Consider the following 19,783-nt stretch of genomic DNA (forward strand, 5'->3'; position numbering starts at 1 on the left):
GCTCACTGGTAACCATGTGTTGTATGCATATATTTTGTCCTGCATATACTGTTGACTGTGTAAAACAGTCCATTTTTATTTCTTGAGAATATTATATATACTGTTCTGCAGTTTTTGTTACTTGACATTTTGAATGTCTGTGTTAGTGCATATGGATTAGCCTCATTCTTTTTAATGACTGCATATGGTATATACCAGAGTTTATTCAACCAATGTCGTATTGATAGATAATTTGAGTTGTTCCCAGTTTTTGTGCTCTTACAAATAATAATGCAGTGAACATCCATTATCTTGACAGGTTATAATTTTTTCCTTATATTGGCCTAAAAGCTTCCTCCTAACCTCTACTTATTGGTCCTGAAAACAGTTGCCGTCTTTCTCCTGAGTCTTCTCTTGGATTGAAATATCCCTCATCTGTTTGACCACTCTTCCTATGATTGGATCCCTTCGCTGTCTCCCCGACATGGTCCACTTTGTCCATGTCTAAAGTGTAGTGATGAAACTGAACACTGTCTTGGTTATGGTTTCACCCAAATGGAGAGGGTGGCATTGTCTATTCTTTTAATTCAGTCCACAATTTTCTTAGCTCTTCAGGCTGTCATATCACATTGTTAGTTCATATTGAGGATGGAATCAGTTAAAGCTTTACATTGGGAGTTCCTGGATCTCCAGAGCATCTGATAAAAGCTGTGGATTTCCCACCTCTTCACCCTACCTCTAAAATGCATTAACACAGTCATTGCTGCAATTTCAGCTGGTTCACGGGTCCTCAGTGTTTCTCTTTTCTTTATGATTAGACTTTGTTGATTACTTTGAGGAAATCATATATATGTTCTCTCATTCTCTATCAGTGCTGTTACATCGTCAAAAATGAAACCAGAAACGGTCAGTCTTGGCATTATTTGATGAGTCCATGCTTCCTTCTAGTGTGTAGCACTTTCTTATTTGCAAGTGCTGTTTTTTGACAATCCAGGATCAGCCTCAAGCTAACCAGTCTGTAGTTCAGAAATCTGTCTGGCTTCTAATCCTCTCCCATTCTTCACGATTCCAAACAGGTTACAGAAAGCAATTAAGCAGCCTTATCTGTGAAGCCTCTCAGGATCCCAGGATGTGATTTGTGGGATCGAATGACTTGAACTTGGTGAAAATATCTAGCTGGTTTTTCTTTTTTTCTCAGCCATCTTGGATTTAAGTTTCTTCTTAGTCATTGTATTTGATCTTCAGATTGGAAAGGATAAAACATTCTTGGCCGAGAATGGAAATAAACAGGAGTAAGGCTGTTTCTCTTTGTCTTTGTTACTATTACATTAACCACCCCATCCAGGGGAGGCTTCACTTTTTCCTCTACTTTTTACTTTAACCTCTAAAATTTATTCAATATCTAGCACTTTGTAAAGTCACAGTTCATCCTGAGGCTTTAGCCTTGTTCAGAATATTCTTACAGCTCCATTTCACTCTTTATAATACTTGTTTTATGTGCCTGTTTTTTACCATCTGTTATAAATGGTTTTTTAACATCTGAATTCCAGAAAACTCTCTGTGCAGCACATCAGATTTTTTAGATACTTTTCCCTTTTTTCCCCTCCTCAGTGTGTTTTGCAATTATGCAGTCAGCATTATGCCTTTGAGAGCCTCCAAGCCTTCTCGAGCTTCTTTACACAGTTTCTGATCTTGGAATTGATCCTAATTTTCCTTTGAAAAACTTGAAATCTGCCTATCCAATATGTGCAGCCTTCCCCTTCCTTTCTTTCTTGATCTCCAAACTACACGGCTGCTTTCTCTAAAGCTTCCTCCTCCTTGCATGTTCCCACTCATGTTTTACTGGTGAAGATTAGTCCAAAGTAACAGTTTCTCTCATTTCTCCTCTACTTTCTGAAAGACAATTTTTATACAGACCGAAAGCACATCATCAGATGCATTGACTTAAGCTGAGTGACGCTTCCACAGATGTCCCCTGGTCAGTAATAATAGCTAACAGCTATATTTTGTACACTGCCACATGACAGGCACCATACAAGTCCTTTTCAGGTGGCTCCTCTTGCTTGTCTCCTCCCTTCGGGTTAGGAGGTGTAGGTGCTGTTGTTATCTCAACAATACAGATGAGGAAACAGGCTTAAGGATGTTGAGTTATTTGCCCAAGATTGCACAGCTTGTGAGTACCAAAGTTGGATATTTCCTAAATCAGATTCTTAATCACCGTACTGGGCTGCTTGACATGGTGCTTAATTACTATGCTGGACAAGATTCTAGTACTTCAAAACCTGTGTAGCTCTCAGACCACTGGCTGTGCACAGTAGGCACTTAAATATTTAATTTGAGGTTTATGTTTCTTGTTGATTTCCAGAGTATTGCCTTTTAGCTCTTACAAATCAATAAGAAAAAGATGAGAAAAATGGGTGAGGCACACTATTAGGCAATTCATAGAAGAAATGAATGGAAAATGAAAAGATGCTCATTTTTACTAATCAAATATGTTTTTGATGGTTTTAGGAGACCCATTTTTTTAAATGGCAAGGCTCTTTCTGTTTATGAATAATGATACATGAAAAACAAAGAAAGCAAAAATATTTGAAATTCCAGAGATAATCACTATTAACACAACAAACATACACAAATTTTTTTTTTAAAGGTTGGCACCTGAGCTGACATCCATTGCCAATCTTTTTTTTTCTTTTCTTCTTCTCCTCCCCAAAGCCCCCCAGTACATAGTTGTATATTCTAGTTGTAGGTCCTTCTAGTTATGCTATGTGGGATGCCGCCTCAGCGTGGCTTGATGAGCGGTGCTAGGTCCGTGCCCACGATCCAAACCAGTGAAACCCTGGGCCCCCGAAGCGCAGCGCATGAACTTAACCACTTGGCCACGGGGCCGGCCCCCACAAAATCTTATTTAATTGAGATATCAGAGTACTGTTGGTTTTTAAAAACTAAATACATTGTGAACATCACTCCATGTTAATAAATACTCAATGATATGATCCTTAATGGCTGTATAGTATTCAATTGTTTCTCATAAGAGATTGAAGCTCAGTTTGTTTCCTTTGTTCTTTTTTTTTTTTTGAGGAAGATTAGCCCTGAGTTAACATCTGCCGCCAATCCTCCTCTTTTTGCTGAGGAAGACTGGCCCTGAGCTAACATCTGTGCCCATCTTCCTCTACTTTCTATGTGGGACACCTACCACAGCATGGCTTGCCAAGTGGTGCCATGTCTGCACCCGGGATCCAAACTGGCGAACCCCAGGCTGCTGAAGTGGAATGTGCGAACTTAACTGCTGCGCCACTGGGCCAGCCCCTCCTTTGTTCTTTAACTTTTTATATGTGAAGTAAAAGTGGTAAAGGATAAGACCTCAGATCTTATATATTTTTTGTTGTATTATTATTCTCTTTATTGAAATTACTTACTTACCATTATTCATTTTTGCTATGGTTTCTTCCACAGTTACTATTTTGCTAGGAAGAACTGCATTGGATGCCCAGTCACTGTGATTCATATGATTGATTCTTTGTATTAAGGATAATTATACTATCTTTTCTTTGAGAGGGGTCATTAGGCTAATTCGTTGAACATGTTAAGTGTTTTAATAAATGAGTATGTCATTTAAAGAGTTTTCTAAAGAGTAATGGAAGCTGTGTTGTAACATACTGGAAATTGATTGAGCTTTGGAGCAAGACTGTCCTGGTTCAAGGTTCAGATCCCAGCTCTACTAGATTTAGTTATGTAAACAAGTTGGGCAAGTCACTTAACATTCTAAGCCTCAGGTTTCTCATCAGGGAAACAGGGATGGTTATTGCTCTCTCACCGGAGGAATAATTTAACATGAGATGTTACACGTAAAGCACACAATGTAGTAATGTCAACTTTCTCTCTTTTATGCAGTTGGACAAGGAATTCTCAACCTTTTTTGTGCTGTTTACCCCTTTGCTAGTCTGGCAAAACGCATGGAAGGACGCTTTCTCAGAATAATGGTTTTAAATGCATAAAAAAAACCACTCGGGATTACAAAGGAAACCAATTATATTGAAATACAGTTATCAGAATACTTCCAGAAAACAAATTTATGGTGCTTTCTGTTTCAGATAGTTTTTTTGGACTAAGATGGGGAGTGAATGAGAAAGATAGGAAGGAGGGAAGAAAGAAGAGGAGAGAAAGGAAAGAAAGCTCATTGATATATATACCTGGTTTTGACTCCCTCCTAAGCTGTCACCCCAGATTTACAACGAGCTCCTAGACATTTCCACCTCAGCATCCTACCAGCAATTCAGATTCATCACCAGTGATGTTGGATGCCTTTCCTAAGCAAGCTTCCCTGGTTCCCTCATTAACACCACTCTCCCTGTTACCTCAAGTCTAGATCCTCAGATCACATTGGAGTTCTCACTTTTTCACCCTCTCCCTACTTCAAGTCAGTCATGCTCCTCTGTCGATTTTATCTCTACAGTATCTAATTCTACTATCCAAATGTAAGACCCTCTTTTCTCATCCTTGTCATTACAGTACAGGCTTTTTCTGCTTGGTCTCCAACTTCCTACCTCTTCACAAAGTATCCCTTGAGTGTTTCAGGCCAGTTTGATATCTTCTGTATCTCAAGTTCTACAGCATTCACAGATGTGCTGTACAGCTTCGGACCTAATTGTCAGCTGCCTCATTTACTTATTGGTAAACGCGTATTTGCTTTCATGTCCCCAGATATAATCTAAGTTCTTTGACGAAATGGACCACATCTTATACTTTTCTTTTCTCCCCAAGGCACTTAGCACAATTCTTAAAGGTGCTTCCGAACATCTCAGTAATCATCATAATTAAGTAGTTCCAGCTCCAAAAACAAAAAGGAAAAAAATTGACCTTTTCTTGTCAACTGAAGTTGATGATATCAGACCAAGTCTTTATGTCAAAAACCTACTGATAATTTTGTGGACATCTAAATTTTTACTAACTCACTAACTTAATTCCCCAAACTATTCAGTCATTACAGCGTTCCTTGTGGTTGAGAAAACCATGGCCACGGTTTCCTCTACTGTCAAACCTGCATTCGTCCTCATAGCCACCACTTGTAGCCCAGGGCCTGATTTATAATAGGTGATTAATACATTTGTTAGAGGAATTTAGCTTGTGCCTGGAAAATAACTTGTTTACTTTAAAAAGCCTGGGAATGTGCATAGATTATTACAAATACAAATTACGAAAACAAATATAATAAAAGCTTTGTAAAAAAAATAAATAGGAAGTATGTGATCTTAACAGGAAGAGCAGTTTTAGCAAAGTAAGCCTAAAATCATACGCGAGTCATCTTAGTGGGCTTTGGTACTTTGTTTGCCATTGATGTTCTTTCTTTTGGTTAAATCCTTTTACTTGTATTCTTAGGTTAAGACATCAGAATTTTATAGATACTCCCGACAGCTGCGCTATGAAGTTGAACAAGCATTGAATTACTTTCAGAACATTCACCAGCAGCCTTTGTTGGACACGAAATCAAGCCGCATCCGCTCTGCCAAACCCCAAACTACAGTATTCCGAGGAATGATTGGACATAGCATGGTTAACAGTAAAATACTTCTCTTAAAGAAACCAAGAGTCTGGTGGGAACTGGAGGGCCCACAAGTACCTCTGCGCCCGGACTGCCTTGCTATTGTCAATAACTTTGTGTTCTTGTTGGGCGGGGAAGAACTGGGCCCTGATGGTGAATTCCATGCTTCTTCCAAAGTGTTCAGGTATGACCCGAGACAAAACTCTTGGCTCCGGATGGCAGACATGTCCGTCCCACGTTCAGAATTTGCAGTTGGTGTTATTGGGAAGTTTATTTACGCTGTAGCAGGCAGAACCAGAGATGAGACTTTCTATTCAACAGAGAGATATGACATCACCAATGATAAATGGGAATTTGTGGATCCTTACCCAGTTAACAAATACGGACATGAGGGCACAGTGCTCAATAACAAGTTGTTTATCACCGGTGGAATCACCTCATCTTCCACCTCCAAACAAGTATGCGTGTTTGACCCCAGTAAAGAAGGGACCATAGAACAACGGACCAGGAGAACTCAAGTAGTTACCAACTGTTGGGAGAATAAGAGCAAAATGAATTACGCAAGATGCTTTCACAAGATGATTTCTTACAACGGCAAGCTTTATGTCTTCGGTGGTGTCTGTGTGATCTTGAGGGCCTCTTTTGAATCTCAGGGATGCCCTTCCACAGAAGTGTACAACCCAGAGACTGACCAGTGGACCATCTTGGCATCCATGCCAATTGGTAGAAGTGGCCATGGTGTGACTGTGCTGGACAAACAAATAATGGTTCTGGGAGGCCTTTGCTACAACGGTCATTACAGCGATTCCATTCTCACTTTTGATCCGGAAGAAAACAAGTGGAAGGAAGATGAGTACCCGAGGATGCCCTGCAAGCTGGATGGTTTACAAGTATGCAACCTGCATTTTCCGGAATATATACTGGATGAGGTCAGACGTTGCAACTAATGACATCTTTCTCCCTTAAAAAAAGCCAAACAAAAAATTTGTTTGTGACAAAGTAATTAATTAAAAAACATAAAGAAAAACCTCACCAGTTTTACTATCAAAGCCATTGGTCTAATATCGTAAAGATTTTTTCATTCTGTGCTAGCATCCTTGTTTTTCTTTTTAGTGGCCTCAAACTCATGCAATAAGTTAATTCTAAGCACTAGCTCTTGAAACTACTTCCAGAAGCAGTTTAATAGAATGATCCACTTATCTGGGAAGTTGATTTTATGCTTTAAACATTTCTTTCAGATGTCAGCATAGGAGTCATGCATCTTCTAAGAGAAGACCTGATAAGTGTCACTGGATGTAATTTCAGTTCCTATCTCTATCTGAAATCTTTTTGAACATTTATTTCAGTGTACTTCAGTCTGTTAGACCTTTTGGTTTTATTCTTTAAGTTTAAAACTCTTGACTTTTTTGCATGGCTTTTTGCTGAAAATGCAAAAATATAAATTTTCTACAAAATTAACTTTTTTATATTCAAAACACTATTTCTAAGCTGCCTTCTCTTATCTGCATTGTGTTAGTGAAAGCATATCCATACTTGCATACATCTTATGAATATATAAGGCACATCCTCTTTTATGTGTGATTAGGATTCTATATTTTTAAGCTAGTGCACTTGCACACACGGTTTGCCATACTTGTTGAATTTTAGATGTAATGTCTTTTCATGTATTAACATTTTTAGAAAGTTAAAATAACTGGAGTCCTCATTTGGTATCAAAGTAGCCTGTCTTCAGTCCATACTGATTCAGTAATATTTGAACTCCTTTTATTCCTGAAACATGTATGGATTTATGAAAACTAACATTTTATATTTTATTTTCAAAAGTAAACGTTAGTGTTCCTTATCAATGTATGTCTTCTTTTTGAAACTGTTTCCTTTGCAGTCTGTTTAATGTTGCCCTGTTTTTAGTGAGGATCGGAGTGGTATATGCCAAGCCCTGGCCCTGCAGCGTGCAAGCACTTTTACAGAGAATTTAGGTAATACCAGACTCCTAAATAAAGGCCCTTAAAAGTAAGTGCAACTCCCATTCTTTACATTCAATAAGGCTGCTGCGTCTCTTGTTGAATGGAAAGTAGCAACTTGTGGAAAATTCAAGCTCAGTTTTGACTTAGAGGTAAGGAATAGAATTATAATCTTACCGGTCATATCTACTCGTTTAGTTAGTACAAAATACGTGGCGGCACTGGGGATATAAGCCCTCAGCTTTTGTTTTATTTACTGAAAGCTACTAGCATGAAGGATACTAACTTCAAAGTTCAGAATGGATCAAGAAAAGCTGTTTAAAAGCATTTATAGTAAGTGTTTTAGGATTAGCCGCACCTGTCAACTCTTTAAACTCGAAGGAAAAACAGATAGTTGACAAAATTAAGCAAGAATAACCAGGGAGTGGATCATTCAAATTGATGCCATTTTCTCCTGAGTAGAGTCTATATCTGATAAAGACTAGATCTATACTGGCAAAACTTGCCAGGTCTTAGGATATTGGTGCAATATTGCAATGCCTTCTATATGGCTGTTGTATAAATTTTCTAGTTTCACTTTTTTTTTTTTTTTTTGCTGCTGCCACCACTGAACATAAAATGGAAGAGTGAAGTCATGGAAATGTGAAGACTTTTGCTTTGGTTTTTTTACAATTAAATTAGATAACTATGAAAAAAAGCCTGATTTTAAAACTCCAAAACTGGAGGCATTTGAGTTTAAGAAACAGTCAGGCACACAAGTAGTTTTTGAAAAAGAAAAACATTGGCATTGGTTTTAGAAATCAAGTTAGTAATATTCTTTTGTATATGAGACTTAAATTTTTATTAAATGGTCCTGTCATTTACTTTCAGTTTCTAAAAATGAAATTCAGTGTCTTTGTTTCCCATGGTAATATGGGTAAAAATCTTTTTTTACATTTTAAAAATCATTTTTAATCATTTTACTTTTGAAAACTAGAAATTAGATTAGCTGTTTAATTTTTTTCTAATATATTAGTTTGTTTAGTGTTTTGTATGTGTGCTGTCTTGCTTTAAAGAAAATAACAATAACGTCTTCATTATTTTCCTTGTTGTCTTTTGCTGGAAAAGACCGAGACAGGGTACCCCATCAGGCTTTTACACTCCAGTGGTGGTTCTCTTTAATTGCTTAGGTATGACTTCATAGCCCTAATTGCGGTAAGATCTGGGCAAAAAAAAATGAGTATTCTTGGTCCTCCATTCTAAAGACACAAGGCCAAGGTCAAAGTTCATGTTTTGGAAAATTTGTGAAATCTTGAACTAACTCTGGGTTCAGCTTCACACGTAAGTCATGTCTGACCTGATGTTAGCTGTAATCAGTTTTGAGCTTTAAGAATAGTTGCTGTTGCTTGGGTTCTGAATGTATGAGGAAACTTTTCTGTTTATATGTAGTGCTAACTTAGGTAAAGTCCATGATTAACTTACATTCCCTTTTAAAATTATGGTTTAATTGCTGAAAGAGATTTATTTTTGTTATACTAAACTATGGAAAATTTTTTCATAGAATTTTTTTCAAGTTTATTTTTTGCGTGCTTCATTTGGAACCATTTTTGTTTATATACATTGTATGTGCTCAAAATAGTAGTTTTTTTAAAAATTCAGTAAGAGATTTGAAACTATACAGTGTAACTGTTGTGATCTTTGTGTGTTAATTTTCACTTTACATTTTGAATGCCAGACTTTACAAAAATAGCTGATCTTCATTAATTGCATCTTAGAAACATTTGTTCTCTTCTGTGTCTTTGACCTTCTAAGTTTTGATGTTAATTTGCTTAAAGAAAATCCTTGCACTACAATCTTTTCATAAAATTCAAGATTCTCACATTGAAAGTTTTGTATTGGAAGAAATACTACTGGTTTTCAAAAAGCAAAGCTTAATTAATCAAATTCTTAGCTTTTCTTGAGACAGCTTTCTGTGTCCTCATTGCTCTGCTCTGTGTGTTACTATCATTTGTGAAATATTGACTGAGCCCTTCACTTATCTTTTCTAAAGCAGCACCTTTGGACACCTCATTCTGGGAAGCCTGCTCGAGTCATAGTAAAGGACACACACATTTGTGTGGGGAGAAGTGGTAAAAATGGAGAGTTTTGTCTTAATTACATGAAACTAAGCTTTAAAATATTTTATAACAAATTATTTGAGCTGCATAATCTAAACATGTCAAACGTTCAGTGGGACTATTTTTATATATGTATATGTGGTTGTAGGTCATAACATTTCAGTTTATAATATAAATCGTTATTTCAGTTTATAAGCTATCTCAGAAAAGACTAGCTCTTTTGAGAATACATAATTTAAAGTTTTAGACTGAAGTAAAACACAACATAGATAATAGTGTAAATTAGGTATAATTGAGGGCTATATGGCAGTAAAACTGCTAGTGCCATTTTCCTTGTTTGCCTATTATACAATTTTGGGGTTTTTTTGGGGGTTTTTTTTGTACTCTGACCATTTTTAGGGATCATACGTTTGTTCAGTTGGAGTAGAGTTGGTTTGGGAATAAATATCTTCTAAAAAGAGATTTATCTTAAAAATGAAAATCCTGAAAAATTAGTTTATTGAGAGTTTATAAAGTCAAATATTCAATAGACATAGACTGGAATAGGTAAACTCATGGAAGTCATATCCTTTCAGTATACAGTATAACTTCAATATTACACGAGTAACAGTGAGAGAATGCCATCAGCTTTGTTCCCCCTTAATATTCTTAGATTTTCTTTGTACATCTTTGGGAACAACTACATTAAAAATCTTATTAATCAGTATATCAGTAAGGATTAGGTGTTTGCTTTCTGAAGGAATGTTCCAGTGAGGTGATCGGAGAGGTTATTTTCTACCTAACTTGTATATGCCCTATACCTCTTGGGCATACTTTGTCTATAGAAAAATATTTTGACCTTTAGGTACATTTTGGGCCAGTAGTCAAATAATCCTAGGGCCGATTTAAAAATCTTAGAATAATTTAAGGTTTGCCTTTTATACCTGTTTTGAAAGCCTTTACATTTTTGTCAGGTAATTTTTCCCAAGCCGTGAATATAATCTATTCAAACATGTTTATGCTATCCATTCTGTTTTTAAATTGAAAAAAAATGTTAAAAGTGTTTATGAAGAAAAGTTTAAATAAAATATTTTTAATCTTTAAAATATATTTCTTTATCTCTTATTATTTACTATCTTTATATAATCCATCACTTTCAAAGCCACTCATGACTTGATTAGCAGTATACATTTTGTTTTCCTGCACCATGCCAAGAAAGTGCCACAAAAATGTGATTTCTACCAATGCTTTCAGCCACAAATTCAAATGAGAGCATTAGAGTGAAATTATTTACACTTACATGCAATGGAAATTTTATAATGAAGCCAAGTAATTAAAGTTCCACTAACACAGAGTTTTGCAGAATGGAAATAGAGAATTGTGAAAATCATTTACAAGCCTCAAGCCTTAGTTTGGTGACTTTTAGATTTCCTTCCACATTTTGATTCACTGTTCTTAAATGCATTGCTGAAACTAGGAAATAGGCAGAAATGAACCTGCTACATCCCAAGCACTTGGATATACATGGGCACGTGTGTGCTGCCTTGAAAATGGACTCCAGAGAAACCTCAGCAGGACTCCCTAGGTCCTGGCCTCAAGCCACCTTTCCAGCCTCCTCCTCTCTGTCACTTCCTACACTCCATTCTGTCGTGATCTTTGTGTGTTAATTTCCAGCCTCAAATTACTTGCCTTTCCCCTTCCCTGCTTGCAAAATCCACTTATTCTGCAAAACCCAACTCAAATGCTCTCTCATCCCCTCCTGAAACCTGTGTTCTCTCTTCCATTGAATTAATTGCCTCTTTTACACTCAACATATTTATAGCTCTTATTTCATCTGATTTTGCATAAAAGTGGGGTATAATTCTCCACAATTAGATCGTAGTCTCCTTAAATGAAAGCACCTTCTTTTATTCCTCTTTGCACCCTCATATCTAGCAGGCTACTTTTTGTACACCATAGGCACTGAGCTAAATGTTAATCGCAGCTCATGACAAATTCCATGAGTTACAGACAGATGCTGTAGGCATTCGGAAGAGGGAGATAGTACAGTTCCCCAGGGGTTTTGTCTCTGCTTGCTGCTCAGGCTACACGCTCCCTGCCCAATCTCATCCACACCTATGGCTTCACATACAACTTTTATTCAGATACCTGTCAAATCAGTATTTCTCAAGTCCAGAGTTCCAACTATCTCCTGAACATCTCTCACATGCTATTGGAATTTCAAACTGAACAAGTGCAAACCTGAATACATTATCTCCTCCCAAAAAACCTGCCCCTTGTCCTGTATTCCTGGTATTACTGTGTCGCGCTACTATTGCCTGGGATTGTTCGAGTCAGAAAACTGGGAGTTGTCTACCAATGCCCCTCTCTCCCTTCACCCCAGCATCGTAGTTCATCCAGTCCTATCAGTTCAAGCTCGCGACTGCCCTCTCCTCTCCATCCATACTGCCCTCATTCAGGCCTTCAGCATTCTTGCTGGCCTTCTGGAGCTTTCTTTCTGATCTACCTCCACAATCCATTTTCTACACTGGTGCCAGAGGGAGCTTTCAAAACGTAAATCTGATCCTGAGGTTCAGCAGCCTTTAATAAGCTCCCTTCACCCTGAGAATAAGATGCAAATTCCCTAGCGTGCCACACAAGGCCCTTGGTGTTTTGCACCCCTTAAACCCATTTGGCCTCTTTTATACCCCATATTCTAGCTATGCGAGCTCCTTGGAGTCCCCTGAGTACACATTTTCTCCAGCCTCTCTGCCTTTGCACATACTCTTCCCCTCTTCCTTTCCTGGCTAAGCCTTTTCTTGGCCTTCAAGAACCAGCTGTGCATCATGGCCTCTGTCAAGTCGTCTTTAACCCCTCGGGCCAGGTTAACCGTGCCCTTGGTCTTACCATAGCACCTTGTGGATACCTAGACCCCCCCCCCGCCCCGACATTTGATTATAACTATCTTCTCTATCCCACCCTTAACTGTACTCTTTGAGAGCAGATACTGTGTCTTTATCTTTACTTTCTAAAGAGTCTCACTTAAGGTCTGGCACATGGTAAGTCCTTCTTAATAAAAATAGAACCCAGAAACTTGGAAGGTCACCAATGAAATGCTCCTGGTGAGGAGGGGAAGCTGTATCAGCTCGATTGTCTGCCAAAATTGACCTCCTGAGGAATTTCCCTCCATTCATTTCCACTGTCACCGCTCCCTGTCTAGAAGACTGATGCATGCAGCTGTCACAGTTGTCAACAGCTACTTCTTCCTTAACATCTCAGTGTTTGATCCAGGCTAAAAACTTCAAGTAAAGCAGACCAAAGGGTGTTTTGCAGATCATTAATCCCATGAAATGCTCTGTGGGGGAAAAAATGGTCGGTGTCACAGTAATCTTGAGAAACACTACATATAATTTCTCTTTCTTAGAGAATCTCAACAAACAGCGTATTAAAGGCTCTGAGAAGTCCTGATGTTAACTCATTTTGATTTTGTTTAGTTCATGGTAAACTAAACATTTAGCCATGGAGCTCTTTTTTTCAGGGCATATATATGATCCATGAGTGCTCTTGAAAAAGCTGGGCTAAGGAATAATTGAAGGAAGACAAGTGCAGAGGACCACAAATTCAGGTACTCTGGTCTACAGAACAGGACTTCCTCCTGCAGGGCCAGTTAGTTTCCAGGCTGAAGTCGACATTTTGCCAAGGTGACATTACCTTGGGGATTTTATATCCCAAGGAGAGTCCCACTTTCTCCCCGCCCGGGAGTAGGATGAATTTGTATAATTAATTTGTACAACTTGTATGATTTAAGGAGCAGGACTTCCAGAATGGCCAAGGAAGGAACTCAGCAAATCCTCTCCCTAAAAAGCAATGAAAAAACTGAACAAAGTTACCAAAAAAATGTAAAGACTCTGGAAATTGACCAAGGCATACCAAAGTGAGAAGCATTTATTCAAGGAAATGTACTGAACTTCAATAAAAACAGTGGGAGTCTGTGCTATTTGAGCCTGGGGTTGCTTCCATCCTAACTTCTTCCCCCAGCTCTGTGGTGCAGAAGTCCTCCCAGGACCACCAGAGGCGCTTGTCTTTATTTGGAGCGGAGTGTGGAGAATCCCATATGTCATTGTGGCCAACACTGCAGCTAGCCTGAGGTCTCAATAGTGATTGGGTTTAGCAATAGTCTGGCAGGCAGACCCGCCAGGAATTTTTTTTTTTTTTTTTTTTTGGGAAATTTACCCTTAGCTAACATCTGCCACCAATCCTCTTTTTGCTGAGGAAGACTGGCCCTGAGCTAACATCCGTGTCCATCTTCCTCTACTTTATATGTGGGACGCCTACCACAGCATGGCTTGCCAAGTGGTGCCATGTCCGCACCCGGGATCCTAACCAGTGAACCCTGGGTTTCTGAAGTGGAACGTGCGCACTTAACCGCTGCACCACCCGGCTGGCCCCGCCAGCCAGGAATTTAACAGGAGATCTTGGGAATGAGACAGCCTAGAATCCCTGGTGGTCCAGAAAACTGTGCTCATCGACAAGGCTGTGTGCTCCTAAGGGGAGACCTAAGTAAGAGGGCCCTAGCAAGCTACTTGTCCCTGGCTGGATGTGAGGCCTTGCAAACACAGAAAATAAAAGCTGGAATAGACTTGGAAACTTCTCAAACCTTGAATGCATTCCCCAGGCCACACACAGATTCATCAGCAAAAGGTGGAAGCCTTACTGGCTCAAGGTGTTTTAAGTGTAACTTCTGGCCAATCACTGGCTGACCACTAAGCTATGCTGACTCGGGTGATCCCTAGGGATCAAAGCTTAAAAATAAAAAGAACTTTCAAAAACCCAAACTGAGCAGAGCCATCAGTGGCTGTACACTGGGGTGGGGAGGGGCGACAAGGTGGGGAAGAGACTCCACAGGATTCATCCAGGCAAATCACTAAACACATACAAACCAAAGAACAGCAAAAACGACCACAGATTCAGAGTTGCTACAATATATGATCTAGAATGTCAAGTTTCCAACAAAAAAAATTATGAGACATGGAAAGAAACAGGAAAGTATGACCCATACCCAGGAAAGTAAGGACTCAATAGAAAACTCTTGATCAGAGTGTTACGGAGATGAGTATAATTACAGTTTTGTATCCTGTATTTCACATAAAATTTTAGTAGAAACAATTTCACTAGTCATTAAAATTTCTTTGAAAATACTATTTTTAGGATTGCTTGGTGTTCCATAATATGGCTATACCATAATTTTTCTAACTATGCCCCTATTATGAGACATAGCTACATTTTTAAAGTTCTTTGATTTATATATATATAGTATCCACACTTCTATTTCCTTAATGTAGTTTTCTAAAGATGGAATAAAAAAATGAACTATTTAAAGTCCCTGACAGGGGCCAGCCCCGTGGCTGAGTGGTTAAGTTTGTGCGCTCTGCTTTGGCAGCCCAGGGTTTCGCTGATTCAGATCCTGGGCGCAGACCTAGTACTGCTGGCTCACTCAAGCCACGCTGAGGTGGCGTCCCACATATTAGAGCTAGAAGGACCTACGACTAGAATATACAACTATGCACTGAGGGGCTTTGGGGAGAAGAAGAAAAAAATAATAATAAAATAAAGTCCCTGACAAATATTGCTAGATTAAGCTCCAGGAAAGTTGTACAATATTATACCCACATCAGCAGTGAATATGAGTTTATTACCACACGTTATACTTAAAAAAGAAATAAAGAGGGGCCGGCCCTGTGGCACAGCGGTTAAGTTCGCACGTTCCACTTCTCGGTGGCCCAGGGTTTGCCGGTTTGGATCCCAGGTGCAGACATGGCACCACTTGGCAAAAGCCATGCTGTGGTAGGTGTCCCACATATAAAGTAGGCGAAGATGGGCATGGATGTTAGCTCAGGGCCAGTCTTCCTCAGCAAAAAGAGGAGGATTGGCAGCTCAGGGCTAATCTTCCTTAAAAAAATTAGCTCAGGGCTAATCTTCCTTAAAAAAAAAAGGAAATCATTAGCAATCTAATAAGTAAAAATTGTACTTTAATTTCTATTTCTTTGATTATAGTGAGCGTTGAGTAATTTTTCACATCTATTTACCATGTATGTTCTGTGAATTCCTGTTCATGTCATTTATGCATATTTCAATGGTATTTTGGTGTTTCATAATGGATTTGGAAGGATTCCTCATCAACTATGCGTTGTCACACTTGAGTATACTATTCCAAACAATGACTAAGTATCTTTAATTACTGGGGCCATTTAAAAAAATCATATAATCAATTATTTCCTTAAATGTGGAAAGCAAATAAAACAGAATTTAGAGAAAACAAAAGGGATGGGAGTTATACTGACTGAGCGAAATGATCAAGAATCAAACATATTTGAGAGATAGGAGAACTGATAAAGATATTGAGAAAAGTATGGTATACATTACAGATTCAAAAGAAAGCACATTCAAAAGTTAGCAAACAGCATTCCCCTTAGATCTGGAGTATGAGAAATTTCTTTGTAGGGCTCCATCTTCTGTAATGGAAATACACATTCAAACTTTTATTGAATTTCTGCTATGTGTGCCAGTGGGAGTGAAAAAGAAAAACAAGATCCACTCTGCTCTCAATCTAATGAGGAAACATAAACAATTAAAAATCACTTAAGGCAAGAAAAGGTGCTAAATAGAGGAAAAAGCAGGATGCTGTGGGGGCTCAGAAAGTTACAATTACTGTTGATGAGAATCAGGAAAAGGTTCATGGAGGAATTGGCATTTCTACTTGGTCATCAAGATTAAGTAGGCTTTCTCTCAGTGGAGAATATAGAAAAAGGTTTTCAATAAAGGATGTGCAAAAAAGCACAGGAGGTCACACAAGACAGGAGGTTGTGACCCAGGCATACACCCAGACCCAATCTATCGGCCTTCCGTTCAAGCGGACTGTTGCACTGATAGATGTAAGCAACATAAGACAGCACCTGTAAAAATTGGTTATGAATGAAAAAATGGCTGAAGACCCATTTTAACTCATTAAAAAAAAATTTTCAACTGAGAATTTAAAAAAACACTGACCATGGAAAATTTAGACTCTGTAAAAATAATCAACACAATAAAACCGACAATGGCAAAAACTTTATACAGTTACATTTGTAGTCTTAGGTTGGGCTCCCTAGAAGCTGACTCCCGAGGAGAATGAGAGTACAAGTAATTTATTCGAGTATGCATCAGTAGGGGGAGGGGAAGGAAGACAGGGATGGGGATGAGCCCGTAAAGGGTCCATCATCAAGCAGTTTTCCACTGAGGGCAACTGGGTTCAATGCCCTACCCACTCCCCAGAGAACTGGGAAAGAACATGTAGAACATACCTCAGTCATCCCCCAGAGGGTGAGGAAGCCGCGGTGTTCCTCCTCCAACTGCTGTCTCTCGCGAGCTCAGGCTTCTTCCCAGGCACAGTGACTCCCCAGCACTTCTGGCCAGGGCGTCAGCTGATGGAGAGCTCTCAAGCAGGGAGTTGCAGGGGTCACCATTCTTGTGTACTGAAGGGTGAGTGCCAAGGGGGTTTGGGTGGGCCACCACTACTGTCTGCTCCATTTGTTACTGACTCAAAACTACCAGAAGAATCACATCTTCCTGATGAAATTTAGGACCACAAAATTTGCAACGCGGGAAACTGGCAGACATAATTGTCATAAAAGTAAACTCACTTGTAAGAGGTTAAAACTAAAAAAATTTTATTCGGACAAATTTTAAAACAAATCTTCACAGTGACATTTTGTGAATAAGAATTTTCCAGATTAGGGCCGGCCCAGTGGTGTAGCAGCTAAGTTCGCACGCTCTGCTTCGGCGGCCCGGGGTTCGCAAGATCGGATCCCAGACGCAGACCTAGCACCGCTCATCAAGTCATGGTGTAGCCGGCGTCCCACATATAAAGCAGTGGAAGATGGTCACAGATGTGAGCTCAGGGCCAGGCTTCCTCAGCAAAAAGAGGAGGATTGGTGGCAGAAGTTAGCTCAGGGCTAATCTTCCTCAAAAAAATTTTAAAAATTTTCCAGATTAAAATAATTTCAGTAAAATGAAAGCAAATAAAAAAATACTGGAAACATTTTACCTGCATTATATAGAAAATTGATATCAAGGAATTAAATTGATTTGAGTTTGCTGAGGAAAATATGTTCTTCATAAAATTTCATCAATGTTGGCATGATTCTGATTAGAATGTTTGTACTCACAAACATGGAGTCACAGTGTCCTCAGGCTCAAAACAAAAGGAGGGATCGAAACATCCTGTTCTTGAATTGCTAGAGGCAAAAAAATGAAGAGGATTTGTGCCAGGGGAAATTGCATGGGTAAATGCAGAGTGGAAAAGCATATGGAATGCTTTGGGAATGATGAATTCCTCACTGACAGAGCTATGGGAGCAGATGTTAAGCAAAAAAAAAAAAAATCATATTCATGAATATTCTGTGGATCTGCAGATTTCTTTGTTGAAAGAGGATAAGAGAAAAATTGGATCTTACAGCTCTCCAGTGAAACTCCTCACAACTTTTCACTAAAATATCCCATGACCTTACAGGAAAAGAATAAAAACCCATTAAAATGAGAGACTGACAGATAACATAATATAAAAGTGTGAGCAGTCTTGAAAATAATTTTAAGGCAAATGGAGTTAGACTGAGAAAAATAGATCCATACCTCACTTTATGGAACACTCAGTCTTCCCTTCATGAAAAGGAGCAAGTGGAGAAAGATTTGCTTTTAAAGGTACATTGTTCTTGCTCTGCCAACTGAGACTGGGGCCTTTCCTAGCCAGAGGACCGGGCATTCACCTCTCTGGATTCCAAGGAGCTATACTGTGAGGCAGGCAGTTTTCTTCCTGAGTTTTGCCCCTTGCCTTGAACCCCTTCGTCCCCACACCCCAACTCCTCAGTCTACCCACTGTCTGTTTACATTTTTACATTGAGACAGAACCACCCCAGTAACCAACTACCCCAGTAATCAAAAGGCAGACTGGCGTGGTATAAAGCACGTCCTCCCCCATTACTCACTCACTGTAAGTGACCACAGACACAGGAAGAACTGTTTCACTTACTGCCATTGGCTTCCAGTGCCACAGAAGGAGATGACGAGAGGAGGGCGATTAACCACCAAAGCACAAAGAGGTGCAATAATGGAAAGCCTGTGAGAAGCTGAAACATGGACTGGAAGCCGTGCCCATCAGCTCTCCCACTTTCCAGCTGCAGACTTATCAAGGGGGTTGAAACCACTACCCAAACGAAGTTGGGACTAAAGACAACCCACAGTTCTGTTGACACACTAAATATGAAAAGGTCTTCCCTTATCTGTGTCTGATATTTTTTTTTTTTTTTTGAGGAAGATCAGCCCTGAGCTAACTACTGCCAATCCTCCTCTTTTTGCTGAGGAAGCCTGGCCCTGAGCTAACATCCGTGCCCATCTTCCTCTACTTTCTATGTGGGACGCCTACCACAGCATGGCTTGCCAAGCGGTGCCATGTCCGCACCCAGGATCCGGGCTGGTGAACCCTGGGCCGCCGAAGTGGAACGTGAGAACTTAACCACTGCGCTGCCGGGCCGGCCCCATATGTTGTCGTTCTTAGTGCTGTCAATTTGGACTCCTAGCCACCCTGTGTAGCAGAGTGAACCCTGCCTGGTCTTTCTGCACCATCCTCTCACCTTCCGGCGCTCCTTCAGACAATGCTCCTGTGAAAGATGACTTGAGCGGAGCCATAGTAAAATAGAGCTGGAGCAGCCATTTCAGAGGAATTGCCTTGCACATCTTGTTTTCTTTATCTTCCCAACTGGACCAAACTGCCAACATTCCAAGAAGTCAGTAAGGACAAGAATATCCTGTTTGTAAGGACTGATAAAACTGGACATTGGGGGCCCACCTGGTGGCGCAGCGGTTAAGTGCACACGTTCCGCTTCTCGGTGGCCCAGGGTATGCCGGTTCGGATCCCAGGCGTGGACATGGTACCGCTTGGCACGTCATGCTGTGGCAGGCCTCCCACATAGAAAGTAGAGGAAGATGGGCACGGATGTTAGCTCAGGGCCAGTCTTCCTCAGTAAAAAGAGGAGGATTGGCAGTAGTTAGCTCAGGGCTAATCTTCCTCAAAAAAAAAAAACCAAACAACTGGACTTTGCTGATGACCAAATTGCTAACCAATCAATGAAGTACAAATCTAGCCTTACCTTATCTAGCACCAATGAACTCTTCTTTAATATAACTCACTTCATCCTCACTTTTTCCCATAAAAA

The 19,783-nt window shown here is 39.6% G+C and overlaps 2 protein-coding genes across 4 annotated transcripts in view; one reads left to right on the forward strand and one right to left on the reverse strand.

The window, feature by feature from the left end:
- The window catches only part of KLHL15 (kelch like family member 15), a 34,103-nt gene extending 23,458 nt beyond the window's left edge, over positions 1–10,645 (forward strand). For all 3 annotated transcript variants that reach the window (XM_046673404.1, XM_046673403.1, XM_046673405.1), the window contains one exon: positions 5,359–10,645. In XM_046673404.1, the coding sequence (XP_046529360.1) occupies positions 5,359–6,468 (1,110 nt within the window). In that variant the 3' untranslated portion in view covers positions 6,469–10,645. The remainder of the gene's footprint in view (positions 1–5,358) is intronic.
- Positions 10,646–17,611: 6,966 nt separating this feature from the next.
- C10HXorf58 (chromosome 10 CXorf58 homolog) overlaps positions 17,612–19,783 on the reverse strand; it is a 52,806-nt gene continuing 50,634 nt past the window's right edge. Inside the window, exon 12 of the mRNA XM_046673722.1 lies at positions 17,612–17,809. The gene's annotated coding sequence lies outside the window, so the exon portion shown is untranslated. The remainder of the gene's footprint in view (positions 17,810–19,783) is intronic.

Source organism: Equus quagga, chromosome 10, assembly GCF_021613505.1.
Source record: "Equus quagga isolate Etosha38 chromosome 10, UCLA_HA_Equagga_1.0, whole genome shotgun sequence".
Taxonomy (NCBI): Eukaryota; Metazoa; Chordata; class Mammalia; order Perissodactyla; family Equidae; genus Equus; species Equus quagga.